We start from the raw sequence: 12,386 nt of genomic DNA on the forward strand, positions 1-12,386 counted from the left end.
GCTGGTCAAACTGCTTGCTGACAAAGGGCCTACCTTGCTGTAGGCAGGCTATTGAAACAGAGGACCTCGCACCTGCCTGGGTGCACTCAATTCCCGGTCCCGGCCTACATCTGACTTTTAAGTGGTGTTCTAATACACCAAAGTGTACATGTTTTTCTTGGGGCTTATATAACAATTATGAATATCTGGTTGCAAAAATACTTAGAGCTCACAGATATAAACTGTAGAATGGGGTGAACTACAGTTGCCTAGAATAAGTAGGCAGACAGAAAGAGATACATTTTGCATACCAGAAGCAATTAAGTGTGATTAGGCAGTCCTAGTACATGGTAAAGCAACATTAAGAAAACTCATTCATTGACTATAATAACTGAACACATTTGAATGTAGAAATACAATTACTTTGATTAGAGTTTGATTAATTACTGTAGAGCATGCAACATGCCATGTGTGTCACAAACCATGTCTGTTTTACATTGGGACATGGAGATGGATGTGTGGGAATAGGTGTTGACAGAGTGACGGGACTGGGCTGGGATCCTGTAACTTACCAAGGACATCTGAGGGAAAAAATGGACTGAGATTATCCCATGTCAAAGAATATAAAAATTAAAGAATATGAAAAATAAAGTTCTTTTTTCTAATGTAACCAAATGAGACAAAATAGTCCAATTGATCTATGTTCTCATACAGGATCAACCATTGGGAGTTTAAATTTCTTGGCCTAGATGTAGTAGGGAGGGCCTTGGACTTGCCACAGTACAGGGTGCCTTGTCCTCTCTTAGGATTGGAGGGCAGAGTGTTGCAAGGGTGTGTGGAGGGAGTGGGAAGAGGAGAGTGGGAATTTGGGTTGGTATTTTTTTAAAGTAATAAAATAATAATAAAGAGAAAGTATTTATTTTTTTTCTTAAAGTCATTGTAGGCTTATCATGACTAGAAACAACGAAACTTTCTTCTCAGAGTTCCTACTACTGGGCCTGTCCATCCCCCCAGCGCACCAGCACCTGTTCTATTCTCTGTTCCTGGCCATGTACCTCACCACTGTCCTGGGGAACCTGCTAATCATTGTCCTTGTTCTACTGGACTCCCATCTTCACACACCCATGTACTTGTTTCTCAGCAACTTGTCCCTTACTGACCTCTGCTTTTCCTCTGTCACAACTCCCAAATTGTTGCAGAACATGCAGAGTCAAATACCATCCATCACCTTTGGAGGCTGCCTGACACAGCTGTACTTCTATATGTTTTTTGGAGACATGGAGATCTTCCTCCTTGTGGTCATGGCCTATGACCGCTATGTGGCCATCTGCTTCCCCCTTCATTACACCAGCATCATGAGCCCCAAGATCTGTGTTTGTCTATTGCTGCCTCTGTGGATGGTGACTACATTTCATTCCATGATGCACACCCTGCTCACAGCGAGATTGCTTTTTTGTGAGAACAATGTGATTCTCCACTTTTTCTGTGAGCTATCTGCTCTTCTGAAGCTGGCCTGCTCAGACACCTATATTAACGAGTTGATGATATTTATCACAGGAGGTCTCACCATTATTGTACCATTCCTAATCATTGTGATATCCTATGCAAAGATTGTCTCCTCCATATTCAAGATTTCATCTACTCATGGTATCTACAAGGTCTTCTCCACCTGTGGTTCCCATCTGTCTGTGGTGTCTCTGTTCTATGGGACACTTTTTGGTCTCTATTTGTGTCCATCAACTAATTACTCTCCTGTGAAAGAAACCACCATGGCAATGATGTACACTGTGGTGACTCCCATGCTAAATCCTTTTATCTACAGCCTGAGGAACAGAGATATGAAGATTGCCCTAAAAAGAGTTATCTGCAATAAGAAAATCTTGTAATGGTAGCACTTGAGGTTTTTTTTTTTTACCTAATTTTATGTAATAAATGTATTGACATTAATAGTTCATATCAGATGTTGACCCTCATCACAGGACCTACATGAAAATTAAAAAGGTATAGTCAAAGTTGGAAAGATTGTCTTTCAGAGCTGGCTACATTTGCCTCCCTACTTTGCATAAATATTACTAGAAATGTGTAGTGGAGGAGGTTCTGTCTAATATGTTCTCTGTTCATTTACCTTGGGTTCTGCATTCACTGATACATCAGTCAAAATAGTGAAAGTAATAGATTTAAGACACTCAATGACAATGAAATCTCTCTACCACCCATGTTCCTCTTAACATTTCCTATAGGTTCTACCACACTGATTTTGAAATACTTTTTCTCTTAACTTCATCTTTTATTTTCATACCTGTGTTTCCTGTCTGTTCTTGATTCTGAAGCAATTTGGGATAACCATTTTGTACAACCATGTCAGTTATGTAATTTTTCCCTTAATTTAAAATAAACTAATAACCATGAACCTTTAAATTTACTTCTCAAAGATGAAAGAAAGAAGAAAGAAATCTAGAAGCTGGTAGAGTCTCTTCTATGTTTCATATTTTACTTTGTCAATCTCCTGTTTATACTGGATGGATATTTTACCCATGTGACAGTCTCAAGGAGATACAGAAAGTTCTGTTCACAGACTGAAGTATATGAGTCTCAGTGACTTCCCATCTCACATGGAGGAGCAATGGTTGAGCATGTGTTAAATCACAGACCAATTCAACTCTTTTGTCTCATTTATTTATTTTAGAAAGAACTTTATTTTTTATACACTATGGCATGGAATAACCTTGGTTCATTTATTTCCTCATTTGTCCTTGTTAGGTGATAACATACAAACCCAGTTCTTCACACTCTGCTGACCTCCCTGACATCCAACTCCAGGTGAAACATATCCTGCTGTTAGGGCTTCTCACTGCCTGGTGAACATCTCCACTTGACCCTCTGTATAAACTTCAATAAGAACATGCACACTTTGAAGTCTTTTGTTCCCACATAGGCTTCTCTTTGTTCTTTTTTTGAATCTCAAAGACTTTTTAATAAATATTTACAGCTATAAATGATGGTTTTTCTTTTCTAGCTATGCCTATAGTTATTTGAGTATTATTTGAGTTATTTGTGTTCTATTTCTTCTTTTTTATTGTTTTTCTTTTTTCCATTCAAAAATTTACACTTCCTCCCCTCCTCCCATTCCCCATCCTGCTCTCCCACTCCTCTTTCTTCTTCCCCCTCCCTCTTTAAGAGAGGACAGGGAACCCTGCCCTGTGGGAAGTCCAAGACCCTCCCCTCTACATCCAGACCTAGGAAGCTTTGCTTCCAAATAGACTAGGGTTCCAAAAAGCCAGTACATGCAGTAGAAACAAGTCCCAGTGCCTTTATCAATGGCTTCTCAGTCAGACCCCCATTGTCAGCCACATTCAGAGAGTCCAGTTTGATCACATGCTTGTTCAGTCCTGTTCCAGCTGGATTTGGTGAGCTCCCATTAGAAAAGGCACACTATCTCAGTGGGTGGACCAACCCCTCACAGTCCTTCTCCCTCCTTCTGCTCTTCAACTGGACCTTGGGAGCTCAGTCCATTGCTCTGATGAGGGTCTCTGTCTCTATCTCCATCTGTCACTGGATAAAGATTCTATGGTGATATTTGAGATAAATATCAGTGTGATAATGGGGCAAGGCCAACTCAGGTACCCTCTGTTCTGCTGCCCTAGCTGTGGACATCCCCGTGGACACCTGGGATCCCCTCTAGAGCCAAGTCTCTTGCCAACCCTAAAATGGCTCCCTTAATGTAGATATCTTCTTCCGTGCTCCTATATCTGCCCTTCCTCCATCTCCACCCTCTCACTCCCCCAACCTCTCTCCAATCTTTCCTTTCTCCCTTCTCTCTCCTCCTCTAGCTTGTTCCTTGCCTTATGATGTCATCTCCTACCCAGTGATCTCCATAACCACTTCTTTGTATTAACATTTATTTACAAAAGTACATAATTGCTCATAAAATTTTGAATTGTGCCTTTTTCTTGAATATTGATTAAAGATATTTATTAGTGTTTTTCCATATAATCAAGGTATCACCCAGCTGTTGTAGCTAAACTCTGAAATCCCATTGTTATTGCATCACAAAGTTAACCAGGAAAAGACAGACAATATATAAATTAACTCCATTTCCTCCACATGTGATAAACAGAGTTTAAAATACGGAAGTAGATTCTATATTCAATAGCAATTACATTAGGTGTAAAAGTTGTAGGAAGGAAACAAATGCTCTGCTGAGTGATGTAAAAGAATAAAAGACACAGCCTAGAATGCATATCTAGTTAAACGTATTTAATTTTTTAATGTTACATAAAATTATATAATTGTTTTACCATAATACTATGTGTTGAATACCATATCTAATGCAGAAGATGGCTTGTGTCAGAGTGCAAGTGGTCTAAAGAGAAGAGAAGCATTGCATAACAAGAGAGGTTAACTGAATAACAGAACACACACACACACACACACACACACACACACACACACACAAAATAGAAATCAATGCTTGTGTGGTGTGGGAAGTCCTTCTGTCTATGTGTTGTTTTTATTGGTTAAAGAACAAAGAAACTGACCTGGTCTGATAGGGCAGAGTAGAACTAGGTGGGGAAAACTAAACTGAAAGAAGACAGAGTCAAGAGAGAAGCCAGGGAGCCGCTGCTGGAGATATATGTGCTGAAACTTTGGTGGTAGGCCATGACCTACCACCAAATCTGTGCATGGTGATGCACAGATTAATGGAGAGGGATTAAATTAAGATGTAAGAGTTATCCAGTAAGAAACTAGAGCTAATGGCATAAGCAAGGATTTAAATAATATAGTTTCTGTGTGATTATTTTAGGAGTTTGGGCAGCTGGAAAACGAAGAAGTTGCCTTCTACACTTGTGTGATGGATTATGCCAGTGATCCCAGTACTTCTGAGGCTCAGAAAAAAAGCATTAATGTAAATTGTGAGGTCAGGTTAGCTGCATGGTAAGACCCTGTGAGGTCAGCTTGGGCTACACAGTGTGACCCTGTGAGGTCAGCCCATGCACAGTGCAATCCTGTGAGGTCAGCACATGCTACACAGTGAGACCCTGTGAGATCAGCCTTGCTGCACAGTGGGACCTGTGGGGTCAGCCTTGCTGAACAGTATGACCCTGGAGGTCAGCCTGGCTGCAAAATGAGACCACAGAGAGGAAATGGAACTCCCACATATCAGTGATGGGCCTTTGAATTATTGTAGCTGCTCTAGTAAAAAGATATTGGACAACACCTCAAGAGTTGAACATAGAGTTACAATATGAAAGGGAAATTGTACACCTGAGCACATAGCTATAACAGTTGTGGGATTCCATCAAATGGTATGACTATACTACTCATGCAAGTACATTTTATTTATTTATTTTTATTCTTTTGTACATTACATTCCAACCACAATTTCCCTCCCTCATCTCCTCAAACCCTCCCCTACTCCTCTCTCCTCCAGATCCACTCCTCCTCTGTTTCCCTAAAATGAGCAGGTCCCCCAGGAATATGAACATGGCATAAGTTACAGTAAGACTAGTCCCAAATCCTCATCAAGGTTAGATGAGACAACCCAATAAGAGGAAAAGGGTTCCAAGTACAGGCAAGAATCAGAGACACCCACTCTCCCACTGTTAGGAGTCCCATAAGAACACCAAGCTGCACACCATAATGTATAAACAGAAGATCTAGTTCAGAGCAGTCTGGGATCTGTGATTGCTGCTTCAGTTTTTATGAGTCCCTATGAGCCCTGCTTAGTTGATTCAGTGGATCATGTTCTTGAAGTGTCCTCAAGACCACTGGCTATTTAAATCCTTTCTCTCAATCTTCTTCTGGGATCCACTGGATCTGTCTAGTGTTTGGCTGTGTCACTGCATTTGCTTCCATCATTAGCTGGATGATCCGTCTTTGATGACAATTGGGGTAGGCACCAATCTATGACTATAACAGAATATCATTAGATGTCATTTCATTGACCTTTCTGGGAGGTTTGACGATCCTTGCTTGGTTATAGAAGATGGCCAGTTTGAGCTCTCTATCTCCCATTACTAGGAGACTTCACTAGGATCACTCTTGTGATTCTAGGAATTTCCACTGCACCAGGTTTCTACATAATCCCCCAGAAGCCCCCAATTCCAGTCATCTTTCCCAGTGTGTGTCTCCTTCTGGCCCTTCCACATTCTGTCTTATCCCTCCTGTTTCCATCCCTATAGGCCCCAAGTACACTTGAAAATATCCTATTTTCCCTTCCCAATGAGATCTATGGATACTTCCATGAGACCTCCTTGTTACTCAGCCTCTCTGGGTCTTTAGATTTCACATGATTATACTTTACTTAACTAATATCCAATTATAAGTGAGTACATACCATGTTTGTCTTTCTGGATCTGTAGTGCCTTATTAAGCATGACTTTTTCTAGTTCCTTCTATTTGCCTGCAAACTTCATGATATCATGTTTTTTAACAGCTGAGTAATACTCCATTGATAGATATACCACATTCCGTTCTTTGGTTAAGGGATATCTAGGTTATTTACAGTTTCTCACTATTGTTAATAAATCTGCTACTAACATAGCTGAGCAACTGTCCTTATGGTAGGATGGAACATCCTTTGTGTATATGCCCAAGAGGCTCAAGAGTGTTATAGCTAGGTCTTGAGGAAGAATGATTCCCAAGCTTATGAGGAACCACCATACTGATGTCCATAGAAGCTTTAAAAGTTTTCACTGATGGTCAAGATGGGGAAGGACAGAGATGGAGAGCAAGAAAAAAGATATCTTGATTGAGGGCACCATTATGGGGCTAGCAAGAAACTGGCTCTAGAGAAATTCTCAGGAATCCACAAGGATGACCTCAGATAAGACCCTAAACAATTGTGGAGAGGGTGCATGAACTGGCTTGCTCTTGTAATCTCATTGATGACTACCTTATTTATCATTATAGAACCTTCATCCAGGAACTGGTGGAGAGACATGCAGAGATCTACAACAGAGCACCAGGCTAAGCTCACAAAATCCAGTCAAAGAGAAAGAGGAGCAATAACATGAGCAAAGGGGTCAAGACCATGGTGGAAATACCCACTGACAAAGCTTACTGGAGCTAATGGGAAGTCACTGACTCTGGCTTGACAGCAGAGGAATGCACATAGGACCAAACAAGCCCCTCTGAATGTGGATGACAATTGTATAACTGGAGCAGACTGTGGGACAACTGGCAGTGGAACCAGGATTTATCCCTACTTCTTGAACTGGCTTTTTGGAGCTCATTCTCTTTGCTCAACCTAGATAAAATGTGAAGGGCCTTGGTCCTGCCTCAAAGTAATGTGCTAGCCTTTGTTTACTCCATATGGGAAGCCTTACCATTTCTGAGGAGGGATGTGGTATTGGGTGGTAGACAAGGTGAAGGGAGTGGGAGGAGGGAAGGGAGTGGGGACTGGGATTCGTATGTAAAATGAGAAAAGATTGCTTTTTAAAAAATAAATACATAAATTTTAAAAAAAAGCTTTCACTGCTGCTAGCAGTGGAGGAGTGTTTCCCTTGCTGCATATCCTCACTAGCATGAGTTGTCAATTGTGTTTTACGACATAGTCATTCTGAAAAGTGTAAGGTGGAATCTTGAAGTAGTTTTAATCTGCATTTCCCCAATGGCTAAGGATGCTAAACATTTCCCTAAGAGTTTCTCATCCATTTCTGAATCCTCTGTTGAGAATTTATTGTTTAGATCTGTACCCCTTTCAATATTGGATTATGTGAATATCTAAATTCTTGAGTTCTTTATATTTTGGATAATAGCCCACATTGGGTGCAGAGTTGGCAAAAATCTTTTTTCCTTCTGTATGTTACTGTTTTATCCTTTTGATGGTATCTTAGGCTGTGCAAAAACTTTTCAGTTATATGAGGTCCCATTATTGACTGTGGTTCTTAGTGCCTGTGCTATTGGTGCTCTGTCCAGAAAGCTGTCTCTTGTGGTAATGTTAGTTAACATGAAAGGTTGTTTCTCACTTTCTCTTCTATTAGGCTCAGTGTATCTTGTTTCAAGTTGAGGTTTTTAACCACTTGGACTTGAGTTTTGTGCAGGGTGATAGATATGAATCTCTTTGCATTCATCTATATCCTGACATATAGAAAGACCAGCACCATTTGTTAAAGATGCTTTCTGTTTTCCATTGTATATTTCTGGGTTCTGCATCAAAAATCAGGTGTCCATTTGTGTGTGGATTTATGTTTGGGTTCTCAATTGGATTGTATTGCCCAACCTGTCTGATTTTATGTAAGTACCATGCACTTTTTATTACTGTAGTTCAGTAGTACAGCTTGAAATCAAGGATGCTAATACCTCTAGATAACCTTTTACTGTGCAAGATTTTTTTTAGCTATCCTAGGTTTTTGGTTTTCCATATATGAACTTGAGTATTGTCATTTTGAGACCTGTAAAGAATTGTACTGGCATGTTGATGGGGGATTGCATTGCATCTGTAAGTCACTTTTGGTAGCATTGCCATTTTTTACTTCATTAATCCTACCAATCCATGAGCAAGGGAGATATACCCTTCTCCTATCATCCTCTTAAATTTCTTTATTTTAATTAGTTTTTAATAAAAACTATGTTTGCTCATTTTACATACCAATCCCTGTTCTCACTCCCTTCCCTCCTTCCACTAGTCCACAATACCACCCATTTGCTCTTCAGAGAGGTTAAGGCTTTCCATGGGAGTCAACAAAATTCAACACATTGCTTCTAGACAGGACCAAGGACTTCCTCACTATATCTAGGCTGAGTGAGGTATCTCTCCAAAGGTAATGGGTTCCAAAAAGCCAGTTCAACTAGTAGGTATAAATCTTGATCTCATTACTAGTATCCCCACAGTCTCCTTCAGTCATATCATTGTTTCCCACATTCAGAGGGCCTAGTTTGGTACTATACTGGTTCCCTGCTATCATGCTAGAGTCAGTAAGTTTCCATTAGCTCAGGTAAGCTGTTTTAGTAGGTATCCCCATCATGATCTTAACTCCTTTGGTTATATTATCACCCCTTCTTCTCTTTGACTGGACTTCAGGAGCTTAGTCCAGTGCTCTGTTGTGGATGTCTACATCTGCTTTCATTAGCTGCTGGAGGAATGTTCTGTGGTAACCTTTAAGACAGTCATCAGTCTGTCTACAGGGAAAGACCATTTCAGGCTCCTTCTCCATTGTTGTTTAGGGTTTTAGCTGGTGTCATCTTTTGGAAATTTCTTTAGTGCCAGGTTTCTTGCTAGCCCCTTAATAGCTCCCTCAATCAAGATATCTCTTTCCTTGCTCTCTCTTTCTGTCCTTCCTCCATACAACTATCCTATTCCCTTAAGTTCTCCTTCCCCATCCCCTTCTTTCTTCCTCCTCACCTTCCCCTCTCCCTTCTTTCCCTACACCCATGCTCCAAATTTTCTCAGGAGATCTTGCCTATTTCACGTTCACATGAGGATCCATATATGTTTCTCTTAGGGTTTTCCTTGTTACCTAGCTTCTCTGGGGTTGTGGACTATAGGCTTATTATCATTTGCTTTACATCTACTATCACCTTAGTGAATAAATATTGTGCTCATCTTTCTTTTTCTGGGTTGTCTCCCGCAGGATGGTTTTTTTCTAGTTCCATCCATTTGCATGCAAATTTCAAGATGTCATTTTTTATAGCTGAGTAATACTCCATTGTGCAAATATACCATATTTTCTTTACCCATTTATAAGTTGAGGAGCACCTAGGTTGTTTCCAGTTTCTGTATAATTATGAATAATTCTGCTATGAACATAATTGAGCAAATATGTGTTTTTTGTGTGTGGGTTCTTTCATATTGTTCCATTTGCCATTTTTATCTTGTTGGTTTTTGTTTCTTTGTTTTTGTTTTTAATTTTTTATGTTTACTTTTGGGAGGTTTGAGATGGAAAAGTACAGAGAAAGAGAAAGAGAATATGAAAACATGAAGTTGGTTGAGACAGGAAGGGAGAAGATTCTGGGAAAGACAGGGGAGAAGAAAAAGTGGTTAAAATATTTTGTAGGAAAATTTTAAAGCAAATTATTTATTGAAAATTTGACACAAGCTACAATAATCAGTTCATCAAAAATGTTAAAATAGATAGCTTAGAAAATGAATGATACAATAAGCAGCTACAGTATTTATTTTTTAAAATCACAACAATGAACAGTATTTACAAAGTACAGTCACAATTCCAGTAGTTTCACAATACCAAGGGCTAGTGTGAATGTTCAAGATGTAAACACATACTACTAGAATTCATTCATGATTGCTGCCTAGTGTTTAGATATACAAGCATCAAGAAGAAAGTCTTATTCTATTGGGACTTAATAAATTGTGCAGGAGTTTTTTCATAGAATTTTTCATCTCTGAGTTTCTCAAAGTATATATTAAAGGATTCAACATGGGAGTGACAACTGTACAAAAGACAGTGATGGCCTTGTCAACAGGAAAGCTGGAAACAGGTCTAACATACATGAAAATGCAGGGAACAAAATAGAGGAAAACCACAGTGATATGGGAGCTGCAGGTGAACAGGGCTTTACGCCTCCCTTCCTGACTGTGAGTCTTGAGAGATCTTAGGATGATTCCATAGGAGAGTAGGAGGAGGATGAAAATCACTATACACATAGCCCCATTATTGCCAATGACAGAGAGGCCAATGAAGTAGGTGTCAGTACATGCAAGTAGCAATAGTGGGTATATATCACAGCCAAAGTGGTCAATGATATTGGGACCACAGAAAGGAAGTTTATACACAGTGAGTACTTGAATCAGAGCATGTACAAACCCTCCTGCCCAGGCCATCACTAAGAAAAGGATACATACCCGTCGATTCATGTCATTCAAATAATGCAGGGGCTTACAGATAGCCACATAGCGATCATAAGCCATTGCCACTAGAATGACAATATCAACACCACCAAATAAATGCTCTATAAAGAGCTGGCTTATGCATGCTGTGAAGGAGATGGTCTTCTTATCACGGAGCAAGTCTACAATCAACTTGGGTGTGATGGCAGTGGAATAAACAGCATCCATGAATGACAGAGAGGCAAGGAAGAAGTACATTGGGGAGTACAAGTAGGGACTGACAATCACTGTCACCATAATGAGCAGGTTTCCCACCATCGTCACAATGTAGATGAGTAAAAACATAACAAATAATGCTTTTTGCCCTGCAGGATCCTGAGTGAAGCCCAGCAGGACGAATTCGGTGACACTGTTGTTCTGGCCCATTTATCCTCTTATTGGGTTTGTTCCAGAGAAGGAGCTCATGAGAACAGGGTCTACCAGAAACTGTGAACAAGACTATGAATGCATTGTTATAATCCAGTAGTGAACTGGTAGTAGGATTTATCAAATATCTATTGAGCTTCCCCTTGAAACAAGTTCCATCACTTCCTCTCAATAAATCTCTAAGTCCTAGGTTTGTCTCAATATTAGTGAATCTCTGTTCTCAAATGCATACAGAGGTATCTCTGTCCCCATACTTTTAAATGTAGTTAGTTAAAGCACATTACATCTTGGCATTGATAGCAGCAAACAGTAAAGCTCTCTCCTTTAAGAAACTTGAGAAATGATTGTGTCATTAAACTAAAACATATCTACTAGTAATAAAGAGCAAGGTTGAGCTGGTGATATCTGTGGAGGATATTTTAAAATATGAATTTGTGTAATGCCCACAGTAACATTGGTCTTCAAAGATTCATGCCAGGAGGCATAGAATCTACACCTCACAAGACAATTTTGGTCATCATACACAACTCATTCAATCTAGAAATTAAGTAGATTTTGAACTACACCAAACACCTCAAATATTATTGAGCATATCATTACGAGTAGCAATTAATTCATTGGACTCTGACATATTTTAGTAGTTACAGTTCGTGTGATGATTTTTTTAATAACCAGTAACACAATTACATCAATCATCAGGTTTTTCACAAGTATTTTTACTTTACCTCAATTAACCATTGCTCTTACCAGGTCCTGCAACAGCAGACCGTTTACTTTTTCCAGAACTCTCAGGAAAACTAGGCAGAAATATAGAGGGAAATAGAAACAGAAAAGAGAGAGTGAATACTAAATGGAGCATAGTGTTTATCTTAATACATCCTAGGTACTGAGGGTCCTCACATAGAAAATCAATGCCTGGATCTTCAAAAGCAGAACACTCAAAGAAAATGTGAAGACAGAATGTAAAGGTGTTGGTTGGGTTCATTTTCTAAACATAATTACCAGCATGTCTCTGTTTGCATCCTGAGAAACAAGGAGCTTGGACAACATGTCAGATCTCCCAGTCTCTATGCACTGTTGCTTCTGACCTCTTCTTTTTCTCTGCTGCTGGCATTCTCCCCCCTTTTACATTTGCACAATATCTCCAAGTTTACCACTGCTTCCTGAATGATATTAAGTGGAGAATGAAATT

At 39.6% G+C, this 12,386-nt stretch overlaps 2 protein-coding genes across 2 annotated transcripts; one reads left to right on the forward strand and one right to left on the reverse strand.

Annotated features, from left to right (window-relative positions):
• The first annotated feature begins 929 nt into the window (after positions 1 to 929).
• On the forward strand, positions 930 to 1,865 carry LOC119811237 (olfactory receptor 1496-like). Its single transcript, XM_038324943.1, has one exon. The coding sequence runs from the start codon at positions 930 to 932 to the stop codon at positions 1,863 to 1,865; it is 936 nt and encodes a 311-aa protein (XP_038180871.1).
• An 8,387-nt stretch (positions 1,866 to 10,252) lies between these two features.
• Positions 10,253 to 11,194, reverse strand: LOC119812639 (olfactory receptor 4A8-like). The gene has a single exon (XM_038327436.1). The coding sequence runs from the start codon at positions 11,192 to 11,194 to the stop codon at positions 10,253 to 10,255; it is 942 nt and encodes a 313-aa protein (XP_038183364.1).
• Positions 11,195 to 12,386: the final 1,192 nt, after the last annotated feature.

This window comes from Arvicola amphibius, chromosome 4, assembly GCF_903992535.2.
Source record: "Arvicola amphibius chromosome 4, mArvAmp1.2, whole genome shotgun sequence".
Lineage (NCBI taxonomy): Eukaryota > Metazoa > Chordata > Mammalia > Rodentia > Cricetidae > Arvicola > Arvicola amphibius.